The sequence below is a fragment of the Oreochromis aureus genome, linkage group 23 (genome assembly GCF_013358895.1).
Source record: "Oreochromis aureus strain Israel breed Guangdong linkage group 23, ZZ_aureus, whole genome shotgun sequence".
Taxonomy (NCBI): domain Eukaryota; kingdom Metazoa; phylum Chordata; class Actinopteri; order Cichliformes; family Cichlidae; genus Oreochromis; species Oreochromis aureus.
Genome location: NC_052963.1, coordinates 128,039 through 142,434, shown reverse-complemented (window position 1 = coordinate 142,434; position 14,396 = coordinate 128,039). Strand labels below are relative to the sequence as shown.

General features: G+C 39.1%; 1 protein-coding gene across 3 annotated transcripts; it reads right to left on the bottom strand.

The window, feature by feature from the left end:
- Positions 1-816: 816 nt before the first annotated feature.
- On the bottom strand, positions 817-8,493 carry LOC120436459 (GTPase IMAP family member 8-like). 3 transcript variants are annotated; one of them, XM_039607483.1, is made up of 6 exons: positions 8,403-8,446; positions 8,274-8,316; positions 7,595-7,644; positions 6,096-6,155; positions 5,110-5,694; positions 817-4,150 (listed from the first exon to the last, which is right to left on the bottom strand). In XM_039607483.1, exons 3-6 carry the CDS (start codon positions 7,608-7,610, stop codon positions 2,214-2,216), a joined length of 2,598 nt encoding a protein of 865 aa, XP_039463417.1. In that variant the 5' UTR covers positions 7,611-7,644; positions 8,274-8,316; positions 8,403-8,446; the 3' UTR covers positions 817-2,213. The 3 variants fall into 3 exon arrangements, with proteins under 3 accessions (XP_039463417.1, XP_039463418.1, XP_039463416.1); XM_039607484.1 differs by having other exon boundaries at positions 8,278-8,316; positions 8,403-8,434; XM_039607482.1 differs by lacking the exon at positions 8,274-8,316 and having other exon boundaries at positions 8,403-8,493.
- Between the last annotated feature and the right edge of the window lie 5,903 nt (positions 8,494-14,396).

The window sequence follows — 14,396 nt, the reverse complement described above, 5'->3', positions numbered from 1 at the left end:
AATACTCATTTGCCTAATAATTCTGCACTCCCTGTATGTTTCAGGATGGTTGCTGAGTGACCTGCTATTAGAATTATTTTTGATCTAAATAAAGGCTCAAATAAATATAGAAATAAAATTAATACACACTGGATGTTATAACACATGGTTCACCCTGACAACTTTGATAAAATTCAAGATGGGGATATGTTAGTGTAATTGACAGTACAACATTTGTACCTAGTAACTGTGACACCACGCATTGGTTTGTGAAGCATTAGGTTAGTGTTTCCAAACCAGATGTGACAAGTCAGAGGTGGATCTGGCTGTGAAACCACATGCTGATTGGCTAATTGACTGTCTTGTCAGCCTCATTAGCCAATGAGCATACCTTGAATAATCTACCATTCTGACACTTAGAATGACTTAACTGACTTAATGTTTTATTCATCACAACCTGTTACATCCCCGTATGGTTGTAAGAAGCAGGTGTCCCCGGCCCCAGTCCCCAAATCAGAGTCTAGTGCCAGTTCTCAGTAAAAAACATTGTCTACCTTTGCATACTTGGGGATAAACAAATATACCAATAATTTAAAGGAAATTACTCTGAGGTAAATCAGCAGCATTTCCACAAAGCAGTGCTACCAATCTCAGTGTTAAAACAATATTGTAACAGATCAGAACCACTGTGGGTTTCTAACATCCAATTAAAATCTTAATTGTGGACATTAAATTCTTAATCCTGTTGTTAATTATCCCTTATCCTGTTAATTAACCTGTATGGACAAAGTCGAACATTCATCTGAAGCAGACAAGGAAGCACACAGGCCATGAGAACCCACAGATTTATTTCCACAGACATTTCTAAAAATTGATTGAAAAATATTCAAACACAAAATAAACGAAACAAGAACTAAGGTGACAAATGATTCACATACACAATACAAGGTAAATTAAATCCAAGAACAGCAAAGGCTAAATAAACCTAAAACACGGACAAGATGTTAACAACAGCTCGACTACATCAAGATGGCCCCAACCGACGATGTCCTGAGGGAATATCTTAGGCAGCAGAAACCCGACCAAGTGGAGGAGGAGGAACCGTAATAGAAGGACCAGCCTCTGCACCGCGTGTACCACCAGCCGACAGAGGAAGTGGCTGACATCCAGAAATCCTACCAGTGGCTGGACAAAGGTGGACTGAAAGACAGTAAGGTGGCACTAATTATGGCAGCACAGGAACAAGCTCTGAGCAGAAGATCCATAGAGGCTGGGGTCTATCAAACCAGGCAAGACCCAAGGAGCAGGCTGTGTAAAGATGCCCCTGAGACAATCCAGCACAAAACAGCAGGGTGCAAGATGCTAGCAGGTAGAGCATACATGGAACGCCATAACCAAGTGGCAAGCATAGTATACAGAAACATCTGTGCCGAGTATGGCCTGGAAGTCCAAGGTCTAGATGGGAGACGCCCCCTAGGGTGGTGGAGAATGACCGAGCTAAGATCCTGTAGGCCTTCAGATACAGACGAACGAAATGGTGGTGGCTACCCAACCGGTCATAGTGTTGGGTAGACAAAAAGAGGAAGACGGCATGGTAATAGATGTTGCGATTCCGAATGACAGCAACATCAGGAAGAAGGAACACAAGAAGCTTGAGAAATACCAAGGGCTCAGAGAAGAGCTCGAGAAGATGTGGAGGGTGAAGGTAACATTGGTCCCAGTGGTAATTGGAGCACTAGATGCAGTGACTCCCAAGGTTGGCCGTGGGTCCAGCAGATCCCAGGAACAACATCGGAGATCTCTTTCCAAAAGAACACAGTGCTAGGAACAGCTAAGCGAAGACCCTCAAGCTCCCAGGCCTCTGGTAGAGGACCCGAGCTTGAAGCATAGACCACCCGCAGGGGCACGAGCAGAATATATATATATCCAGCAGTCATTATGACGTTCTATGTCACACATTTATGTTGAAATGCTAAATTAAACAGTTTCAGTTGCCATCTTTTCATTCCACACAAAAGAAAAGGTTTTGACTTTTATTAATATTTTCCTCTATGATTTTAAATAATCAGTACATTAATGTCTAAGTAATTCACACGGATACTTTACTCATGTGTCTTGAGACAGGAGTTGTAACTGATCCCCTCTGCTAACTGGAGTCAGTGAACTGGACCTCCTGACCTATGCTGTTGGTGGACTTTGGCTATTCTGAAGATGTTAAACAATGACCTACATTGTTATAAGAAGACACACTTATTTTTATTTCTCTGCTGCAAGTAATCCTCTTGACTTTTCTTCAACCTCTCAATCTCCTGTTCAAGGGTGTATATTTTTTTCTCCATTTCATCAGTATTCCCTTTCAAACCTTCTCCCATTTCAGATTTTTGGACTTCCATTTCATTTCTCAGATCTTTAATTTCCTTTTCAAGTTTTCTTATACAGTCATCCTTCTCTCTTTGCAGTTTTTTTATCTCATTCGAAATCAGATTTACTTTACATTCTATTGGTATCTTATAGTAGTTGCCACCATTGTTATCGACCATTGTTTGAATTTTGGTCATCAGCTCAGTGACTTGAAGGCGGTTTTTCTGATCTTTGTTGTCGAGGACATGGTATCTCCCTCCACATTCATCAATTAGTTTTTTGAGAAATTCAGGAGAATCTGTTTCTATGAAACTTTGAGCTGATTGATTGTTTAGGTTATCACCTCTGGTTAATACAACAAAGATAAAATTAACGGAATCCTGACCAAAGACCTTCTTGATCAACTCCACAGTCTCTTTTTCCTCCCGTGTAAAGCGACCGATTTGAAGCACCAGTAAGAACACGTGAGGTCCAGGAGACAACATGTTGATACACTTCAGAAGCTCCTTTTCAACATCATCATACGACAGCATTGTGTCAAACAATCCAGGGGTGTCGATTGCAGCAACAGGCTGTCCATCAACCTCTCCTGCTGCTTTCTGGCAAGACGTGGTCACTGACACAAAGCTGGCCTTCGATTCAAACTTTTCTTCACCCAGAATGGTGTTTCCAGTTGCACTCTTCCCACTGCCAGTCTTTCCAATGAGCACCATCCTGAGAGGCTCTTTGCTGTCACATGTTTCTACTGCCTTTTTCTTTTCTATAATCTCCAGCAGTTCTGGTATCTTGTCTTTGTCCTTCACATTGAAAACAGAATATTGTCGTCCAAACCTCTCACAGAGCTCCTGGATGTTCTTGTTTTCCTTTAGAAAGTTAACAACAGCTGGATCTCTAGGATCTGAGTCCACAGTGAACAGAATCATGGTGAAGTCATTGACTCGAGAGCTGAATGTGTTCTGGATGATCTCTAACTCTCCCTTGTCTTCATCAGTTAGGGAAGCCACAGGTAGGTCCAGGATGAAGGCATGGATACCCTCAGGATAACAGAGGGAGATACACCTGAGTGATTCCTCGATCACTGCCTCCTGAGGTTTTCCATACAAGGCAGGCAGCTCCACCACAGAAACCCGACGTCCACACACCTCTCCCTGATGTTTAACACACTTTGATGACTTGGATGCTGAATGAAGCTCTGTCTGACCTAAAATGGCCTTGGCTGCTGAAGTCTTCTCTGATTCTCTCCTCCCACACAGAACCAGGTTTAAGACTGGTTTGATGAGTTCAAACTTTGGTCTAATGGTCTGTTCAGTGACTGTGAGGAATTTTCCTTTGTTCTCATGCACAATGTCCTCAATCTTCTCCATTAACTGATTACGATTATTGTCAAACATGTTATAGTGTCTACCGTCACAATCTTTAAGAAGTGATTTGACAGACAAACTTGTCTCCTCCTTATGTGTGATGATGACCATGGAGTGTTTAAAGGCATCTTCACCAAACAAACTCAGGATGAACTTCAGAGTTTTTCTGTTCTCCTCAGTGAAATCAGAAGGTTTCACTAACAGCAGCAGAACATTTGGTCCAGAAGGACAGAGACTCACACAGCTCTTCATCTCCTCTCTCACTTTTTTCTCTGAGAGATCCAACATGTCTGGAGTTTTCACTAATCTAACTCTTTTTTCTCTCCACTCTCCATGGACAACTTGCTTTCCTGTTGAATTACCAAAACCTTTTTTCTTCACCATAAAGTCACAGAGTGCCTTCTTCTTTGTTGAGCTTGTCCCAAACAGCATAATCCCGAATTCACACTCTGTGAAGAAACAAATATAGATAAAAGATTTTAAAAGTTCCTGCAAGAAGTTTGACTGATCCTAAACAGCTTTTCCAGTACAGAAACTATTACAGGTTCTTTGTAGGAAGTGTCTCAGACAAAGTTTTATATTATTTCCTTTTTATTATAACATATTTATATTATTCATACATCCTCTCTTGATTGATGATCAGTAAATGCTGCTTCTGTTCCCTTTATTAAATTACAATGAATCAGTTTCAAAGTATTTATTAATAATGAAATTAAATGAACATGTTCTAAATAAATGGGCAAGGGATGCAGAAGTGTTTTATGCTTCAGGAATGTTTTTATTTCAGGAATTTCTCAAGGATCTTTGAGCCTTTTTCCTGCAGTTCTGGGATTAACAGCTACTATAAATCCAAGCTAACTAAAAAATGAACAAATGCATAAATACATTTCAAGACGGCTGTGTGTACTCAGTAGTTTACTCAACGTGGACTACAATACAAAAAACAAACAAACAAAAAAAAAAGTTCACGTTTAAATTAAATGTTTTTTTCACCTTAAAGTGTAAAGATATTTTCTATCACTTCAATGAACAAATCATAGTTCTTTGCTATTCTACATGATGCTTTGTGGATGATCTATTATTATCATGTTTTAATTTCATCAGTCTCTTGTATTATCTTAATCTTGTGTCTATGGTCATATAAAAATTGTGTACGTAAGTATGGATGATTCACACACTACTGCAGACCAAATGTAGCTGCAGTTACAAATAAAGCTCCCTGAACATGACCTTAACCATAGAAGTAACAGTTCTGAAACCATACTCATTTTTTGATGGCTACTGTCAAAAAATCCATTTTGTCTTACTATTGTTGTGAGCACTTTTAGAAAGTGACTTTACAATATGTTCAAATATCTGAGGAGGTTGACTTTCACAAAATTGTAAACAGATTTTTTTCTACACTTACCAATAGGCTGAACTTGTTTCCTTTGTTCGTTGCTGGGACAACAGGTCACATGTTTTCCATGGTTCCTTTCTACAGTCTGTTTTAATCCTCTCAGTAACTCCTGAATGTCAAGGTTTTTTAAATTCAGTGATGCGTTTCCACATCTTTTGATCATTTGTTCTAAGGGTGTGTCATGATTATGAGTATGTCTTTGATCTGAGAATCCTTCTCTGGGTGTTGATGCTAGAACCACAGAATAATCAAAAGATTGTTCACTGAACCGCTTCAGGACTCTGCAGAGTCTCCGTTTGTGATCTTCAGTGAAGTCTTCAGACTGTAGTACCAGCAGGAACACATGAGGTCCAGGATCAGAGAGCCTCACACAGGTTTCTACATGTTCCTGTATTTTGTCTTCAGAGATATTTGAATTGAGCAGATCAGGTGTATTGATGAGAACTATTTTTTTCCCTTGAATCTGTCTAGTGACTTTGACACATTGGTCCAGTTCTTTCCCTGGGCTGAACTTTGTGTCACTCAGTATGAGGTTCCCCACTTGACTCCTCTCAGACCAGCTGTTCCCCAGCAGAACAACCCGGACCTCAGACACTGAAATGATAGCAAAAGTAGTTTATGTAAAAAAAAATTATAATTGCAGATTTCTTCTATATGAACTGTATTTGGCTCATTCCATGAAAAGTTCTACAAAATCAAACCATGCAAATTTAAGGGCCTCAAATATACTGACAATATGAAGGTTCAAAGTATGTAGTGGTGAGTCAAGAGTTTCCTTTTCTTAAAATGTGTTTTTATTTCCATTTTTTGCACACTTTTTCAGTGATAAACACATGAAGATGAAGCTCTGTTGAAAACTGTAACCAAATCAATTTTTTGCTTTTGTTAATGATTTTTTTTCAGTTTCAGTTTCACTTTTTGTTTACTTTGTGTTCTATCTTAAAGTGTGAACTTAAAGTTTGCATCAAACACAATGACTTTTTTCAAAGACTCACTGAAGGGCGGCAGAAGTCCAAAGCTGCTCCTGTGTCTTCTGGGAAAAGGATCTTCAAGCTCTGCAAAGATAAAGACAAATTATTATTATTATTAGTAGTAGTAGTAGTAGTACTACTAGTAGTAGCAGTAGTAGTTTTTGTGCATTGGGACATAAGTTCAGGGACTATATCTGTGTGCAGAGAAGAAAATAACTTTTAATATCAAGAACAGAAACAGAAAATAAGGACTTACTGCCATGGTTCTGGGTCATTTTGACCCAGCTTTTTGAGTTTTTTATATTTTGGTATATTTCTGTATTATCATTTATTTTCTGTTTTTTTAAGTTGTGCTATTTTGATTATTATTCTAGGTTTAGTTCAGCGTCAAGTTTGCATCTTTGTGATTTGGTTCTTGTTTCCTGTTTTATTTTGATAGTCCCAGTCCTATGTCAGTGTATTCAGTTTTACTTCCCCTGTCTCATTAGTCCTAATTTCTCCCAGCTATGTCTGCCTCCTGTTTCCCATTCGCTGATTAGGTCTCTGTGTATAAAAGCCCTGTGTGTTCTTTTGGTCTCTGTCGCGTCGTTAACGTCTGCTCACCCTCATTCTGGCCTTTGTGTTTTGTTTCCAATTCTGATTTTTGACTTTGCCTGCAATAAATCAGTGGACTTTGAATTCTTCCTCCACAAGTCTGCATATTGGGTCCTTTATCATGCCTGCCTGCACACAGCCTTGACACTTACAGTCAGATGACAGTGGACTCATCTCTGTGCTTGTCCTGCTAGACCTCAGTGTAGCGTTCGATACTGTTGACCATAATATTCCATTAGAGCGATTAGAGCATGCTGTAGGCATTACAGGTTTGTATCATATCTATCTAATAGACTCCAATTTGTTCATGTAAATGGAGAGTCTTCTTCACTCAGAGGTTAATTATGGAGTTCCACAGGGTTCAGTGGTAGGACCAAGCACCTAACTAACGCAGTCTGCCAATCTGTTGCAGGGATAACACACAGAGACAGACAACCATTCGCACTCACACCTATGGGCAATTTAGATTGATCAATTAACCTATCCCCACTAAGTGCATGTCTTTGGACTGTGGGAGGAAGCCAGAGTACCCATGGAGAACCCATGCAAACACGGGGAGAACATGCAAACTCCACACAGAACGAGCCCGGCCTAATGGTGGAATTGAACTCAGGACCTTCTTGCTGTGCGGCAACAGTGCTAACCATCGTGCTACCGTGCTGCCACTGTGTGTGTTTCAAATAAATTTGATTCACTTTACATTTGCCTGCATTAATAGTGTCTGCTAATTTTGTTCTAGAATAATGTCATCGATGGCACTTGATGTAACAAATTCACCTTCGTTTAATGTCTAATATTAATTAAGATATTCATTTTTTTTCCAATCTCCATAAGTCAGGAGAGAAATCAAAAACTTAAATGACTGTCACAAACTGAAGAAAGTAGCTCAGCTAGTGTATGTAAGTGTGAGAAAGTGTGGTTGGACTCACCAAATGCTGCTGCCATACTGTCACTGTTTTTCAACTGCAGAACTCACTGACTGTGGAGTTAAAAACACAAAAACACCTTTATATCATCTGCATATGTTAACTTTAAAGTCATTTAAAACTTCTAAAGTGAAGGCAAAAGTTTTCTGTTTATGAGTTTACGATAAAACATCTTCCTGCTTTAGTTCATTGTTTAATAGTGATTTATTCTTATTGTCTCTGTTGTGCATGTTTTAATTTGTTACCTAAAAATACCATAACCAACTTCAGATTAATTTTACAATTTCTATTAATGTATCAGCACTGAGGTAGCTGAACTTTTATGTTAAAAGTTTAGTCCTTGTTGACCAGTTGGGAATTCCGCAGCACCTGATTTTTTTTATTGCTGTTATCATATCAGCAGTAAAATGAATCTTTCCTTGGACTTTAGACTGCACTCTAGAACAGAACTGTATCTGCTCACACTGATAATTGAATTATGTTGTTGAAATCTGAATAAATTTAAACTAGAACAAATTCACCAAATTACTCGACTGGATTTTTCTCTTTCAGGTAGAGTTCTTTAAACAGAACCACAGAGATCCTGCTGTCTGTGCCATAACTGATCAACATGCAGAGCTCACCTATACTGGCTGTAGCTATTGTGTCTTTGAAATCAATATACTGGTAATAGAATTCTTACCAACCGGTCTTTGAGCTAGCAGGCTTTAACAGTTTCCACCCATCTGAAGCAGATAAAGCCACTCACAGTGATGCATTTTGTGAAGCTATCTTTAGACTCGTACTTATATTTATATTTAGTTGTACTTACTGTGTGAACCAGTTACTGCTTCATTCTTTTTCCATGCACACGGCTTAATGTGATACTGACCTGTTACAAACATTTAATGGCACAGTAGGCAGGACGCTGTGCTACTGACATCAGCATGACATCACTGAGACACCTGAGTCAATTTTTAACCTGCAACACCTTACAGAAAACAACATGAATAAGAAGGACTTTGTTGTACTCACTCCATATACTGTAAAATCTGATATTGTGTTTAATTAAAAATATTAAGTAGACTGAGCTCAATTTTTTATCAATTTGTTATTAGAACTCACTTTAACTAAGTTACCAGGACTTTTTATTCAAAAAGCTGATCAACTCAGTTTATTTTAGTTGTCTTAAATTAGAAAAACTATGTAAACTGGAAATTTTGCTTCTCAGTGTGGAAAGATAAAACAATATGGATTGAAAATGCCATGTCACTGCCTTCCTCCTCCATCTCACCAATCAGTCCACATGTTCATGGCACCCAAAGCCATAAACCAGATTAGTGGCCTGTTAAATGGTTAAAGTCTAGGTTGGCTTTATAGTTGGAAATAAGGTAATTTAGCTTGTCCTTCTAAAGAATTTAGTTAAATCCCACAGTTGAATCATCAGAAACATTTTGGGGTTGCCTGTGTTACATATAAACACTGCCATATGTTTTATCTGGTCATTGTACTTATTAGAAACTTTATATATAAGTTAACTTTTAACAAGCATGTAATGATTACATTTAAATTGGTCCTGTATTTGAAGTGCAGACTTTAAGCTTTAATTTAGTGGGTGATTGAAAAGATTGCATAGAAATGTGAGGACGTAAAGTATTTTTAACACAATCTAATTTCAGGGTCTCAAAAGTAATTCTACAATTTAAATAATTGAAAATAGAATGTTAATTTCTCGTACTTGGTTGAAAACAACCAGAACTTTGCTGCAGGAGCTTTCAGTTGCTGTTTCACTAGCTGGGACCACATCCTCAGATGATGGATGAGCAGAGGCTCCCGGGCCCCGTGTACTACAACCCGTTCTCACTCCCAACACATAAAATACCGACGATTTGTCACGTGCCTAAACTTCTCATACTAACGCAAAAGGTACCCTTCCATATTTGTATGAAGCGCTGTGGGTTCTCAATTCACTCCAATATGAACCCGCTTGCGGCAGTAAGAGACGCTTAGAGCAGAGGCTCCAGCGGTCCATTTACTTCAATAACCTGGTCACAGTGAAACATGATGCTGCAAGGTACAATCTGATTGGAGAACAGAGGACCTTCTCCCAGGAAGTGTATTTCTCACTATTTTAGGGATTTCTTTTAATGACATCGTTGACATTTCTCAACAAAAACACATGAAAGTATCATTGATAATTCAACAATAAAATCGCTTCATGTTGTGGCCATCACATAGTGTTTTCCAAAGTGATTCAGGATGTGAAAGTGCACAGATTTAACGTATATAATGATTTGTTACGTTTATTATTCTTTATTTCTGAGGTCTATGTTTTATTTTCACACAAATGATATTCTCTAGGCACAGACTCTAAAATTTCTTTTCCTCATGTGTTCATACTCATACTCACACTTGTTGAGTCAGAAAATTGACAGAATAGTGTAATCAGCCACCTGCTTTGGTGTTATCAGTCCATTCAATCGATAAAAATAATAATATGTTAAAATAAACTTTTAACATATTTTCGGGCGAGAATGCAGCTGTGTTAACTTCAAGTATCTGAGCCGGTGAGAACAGCAAACTCCCGGCACATCGTTTTCAAACCCCCGAGGCTACTCAGATTAAACATGATAGATAAGTCACTTAGATAACTTAAAAATGTTATTGTTTGGCTTTTTTCAGTGTTTTATTTGTTCTGGACTAAATCGGTTTGGCTGAGATTAAAGTTATTAGATTAGGTTAAATTAAAATTTATTAATCCGTCAGGAGGATTCCTACACGGTTTTCACACAGCTGAATAAATGTCAAAAAGAAAACTGATTAAACAGAAGTGTGAGATGGTCGAGAATTTATGCCAGCGTCCAGTTATAATTTAAATAGCAAGGAGCAGACGGCAGAGTTTCACTCCACCCAGAGAGCTCATGGCGTAATTCTATTCAATTCAATTCAATTTTATTTATATAGTGCCAAATCACAACAAAAGTCACCTCAAGGCGCTTTATATTGTACAGTAGATCGTACAATAATACATACAGAGAAAAACCCAACAATCATATGACCCCCTATGAGCAAGCACTTTGGCGACAGTGGGAAGGAAAAACTCCCTTTTAACAGGAAGAAACCTCCAGCAGAACCAGGCTCAGGGAGGGGCGGGGCCATCTGCTGCGACCGGTTGGGGTTAGAGAAGGAAAACAGGATAAAGACATGCTGTGGAAGAGAGACAGAGATTAATAACAGATATGAATAACAGATGTGATTCGATGCAGAGAGGTCTATTAACACATAGTGAGTGAGAAAGGTGACTGGAAAGGAAAAACTCAATGCATCATGGGAATCCCCGGCAGCCTAGGTCTATTGCAGCATAACTAAGGGAGGATTCAGGGTCACCTGGTCCAGCCCTAACTATATGCTTTAGCAAAAAGGAAAGTTTGAAGCCTAATCTTAAAAGTAGAGAGTGTCTGTGACTAGAGATGGCACGATACCACTTTTTTATGTCCGATACCGATACCGATATCATAAATTTGGATATCTGCCGATACCGATATGAATCCGATATAGTGTGTTTTTTCATCAACAAAACTGTTTTTTTAATATCTTGCTGCATTTTGTATAAGTTCATACTCAAGTTTAAATAAACAACAACACTAAAGCTATTCTGTTATACCTGTATGTAAAAAATACACTGCACCCAAAATATTTCATAGTTCAGCAATACTGATCAATCTAATAAACTTAAACCTACTCCATCCTCCCTATTCTGGTATTTTAAAGAGTACTTAGCAGAAATATTAAGCAACCTAACTAATAGGGTTGCAAACTCCCAGCAAAAAAAAATAGATAACCACCCCCCACCTCATGATGCTTAATCGATGTAATCAACTTTAATTTGATGCAGTGTGAAACAAAATGCACATAAATAAATTATTTTTCAAGAATAATTAAATAGATTCAACATCTTTCTTCAACAGAATTGCAGACTGCACAGATGGTACCTTCCCAAAGGAAAAAGTACTATAGCTTACTAGGGTATATTAGACTTAACAGTTACTATATACAGTAATGGACTTCTATACATTTTACATCAGATTAAAACTTTGGGTGTAAGATTCAGATAATTATTTATTAAAAGCTAGACATTTTAAATGAGAATAAGAAAGAAAAGTATGTCTTTGTGCCCCCTTTTCCCTGTTCATGCCCTATCGGCCCCCCTGGCTAAACTTTGCTAGATCCGCCCCTGCACAGTTACCAGCCGTCAGCTACGTAGAAAAGGATCCTGGTCTAGAAAGTAATATTAAATAAATTCTAACAACAGCTTATCAAGCTTAAACGTGCTGCTGTTGTTCAGCCGCTGGTTTCCTCTTTCTGGTGCAAAGTGGTCCAAAAACAAAGAAGAGAGACGGACTCGCGACAGAAAAGCCGATCAGCTGATCATTAAATGTTTATATGCAGACTGCATTGTGAAAGAGTAACTCTGTGCCAAAATAAGACAGGAAGTTACATGTTTTTGTTCATTTGTCACCAACTGTTTATAAAAGCTCACCCACAGTGCCTGATATTTGGGTTCTTCTTCTCTCATCTCCACATGGTCTGCCACTGCAGATCATGACACTGCTATCTGTACCTGGGCTGAGGTAACACACAAATTTTCCTGCCATGGGATCAATAAAGTCTTACCTTATCTTATCTTATCTTATCTTAGAACTGGGCAGTGGCGTCAGAGAGGCGGATATTGTCCAAGATATTGACAATGCTGGATAACAGAGTTGGGAAATGGCTGCAATCACAGTATTGTACAATGGTCAGAGATCTACCCTTAGGCTCCCTCCTCAATTCAGAGATGGTTTTTCCTTTTCACTTTTTTTACTTCATGGATACTTATATGCCTTTCTACCCATTATCGAGTTATCTCATGTTTATGTGAGATGGTTTTTTCTTTTGGTGAAAGATGGTGGTGTTGGAATTTGATTAAAATGAAAGCAAAACAGTGACCACGAAACCTAGCTTTAGAGACATAGGCAGAAAGCTGTACTCAAAATATGTTGTGATTTCAGCAATATGTAATCTGTTGGACTGCACTGCTAATTTAACTAAAACCTTGCTTTTTCACAAATAATCATGATAATAATCAAAAGACGGTAATGTAAAGAGTTCTACAGGAAACACCATTCTCGGAAAAAAGAGTTTAAAGCTGAAAATAGCTGTTGTTGTGATTGACACTCCTGGACTGTTTGATAACAGTTTGTCACATGAAGACATTCATGATGAGATGGTGAAATGTGTCAGTCTTCAGGCTCCAGGACCACATGTCTTCCTGTTAGTGTTAAAGACTGACAGAATCACACCAGAAGAGAAGGAAACATTAAAACTTATCAAGGAAGGCTTTGGGAAGAATTCAGAAAAGTTCACCATCATCATTTTCAGAAGAGAAGGTTCACTGGAACATGAGGGGCAGTCCCTTCATGATTACATTAAAAATTTTTTGATGTTTTCTTTAAGAAGCTGATTGATGATTATGGGGGAATGAAAGAATTGGAACAACAGAAAACAGAAATTGAACAAGAAAGAAAACAGAAAGACAAAAGGCTTTGGAAAATCGAGAGAGACCTACACCAAAAAATGAAAGAACAAAAAATTTTAGATGAAGAAGATGGAAAGGAAAGAAGAGGAAGTGTTGAAGTGGAAAGCGTGGGAACCAAGGATTTTAAATTTAGAAGTAAAAATGAAAAAAGAACTGGAATCAAAGAAAACACCTGACAGACAACTGGAACAGAGCAAGGCAGAAATTTAAGAGAAACAGGAGGCATGGGAGGCACCTCAAAAAGTGCAAGTGTTGTACTTTTTTGTTGGTTGGTTGGCTTTCTTAACCAGGGAGGAGGTGTGCAGGGACCAGGAAAAATGAGGGTGAAAAATGTAGTGAAGATAATGGAGAGAGGTTGTCTGCCCTCCCATATCACTTATAAATACTCTAGGAACTATCATTAGTTAAAGCCAGAGACATTCTCACCAGAGGGGCCAGTCCAAATGCCCTAACCGAGGACTCCGAGTGGCAGTCGGGTCCAAAGTTTCTCCAACTTCTTGAAGATGAATGGCTGAAGAAATCCGCCGGAGAAGTCGCTGCCCAAGCTCGAGAAAGGGTCACAAAGCTACAGAAAAAGACTTTTGTTGCGGTCCTTACCAGAATCCACATGAAGGCAGCTCAGGACTCAGCACACGTAGAGTCGAGAAGACCACTGGCAGGAGTAGCAACCCAACAGCTAATCGACAAAAGGCGATTCAGCAACCTGAGAAGGCTGATTGGGACCATGGCGTGGGTCTGGAGGGCTGCCAAAAACTTCATGAGGTCCAGGACCAGAGACCAAGAAAAGTGGGAGGTAGTACCATCTTCGCGTGTCCTCACAGTCAGCGAGAGACGAGATGCTTTTCGAGACCTTTGCCTAGCAGCACAAGAGGGCGTCAACTTCCCAAGCACCACAACACACAGACTAGTCGTTTACAGAGACCAAACAAGTGGACTTCTAGTTTGTGGTGGCAGAATCCAGACCTTCAAAGAAGACCGCAAAGCCGTTCCCCTTCTACCATTCCAAGCCTGGTTATCCACCCTCCTTGCCAGAGAAGCACACAGCGAGGGACATGATGGAGTGACAGGAACCCTACTGCGGATGAGAATGAAGGCTTGAGTTGTCAGAGGAAGAATTATTGCCCAAAAGGTCGTTGACCAGTGCATCATCTGCAAGAAGGCAAAGGCAAGAACCTGTAAGCAAGAAATGGGAAACTTACCTGAAGAGAGGTCAAATCCTGCTGCACCATTCGACTTCACAAATTATCC

What these genes read in the sequence shown, in the direction of transcription:
- LOC120436459 (XM_039607482.1), bottom strand. An exon ending in TGGACTTCTGCCGCCCTTCA is followed by an intron (nt 5,695 to 6,095) that starts GTGAGTCTTTGA and finishes CTATCATTTCAG; the next exon opens with TGTCTGAGGTCCGGGTTGTT. An exon ending in GAAACAAGTTCAGCCTATTG is followed by an intron (nt 4,151 to 5,109) that starts GTAAGTGTAGAA and finishes GTTTCTTCACAG; the next exon opens with AGTGTGAATTCGGGATTATG.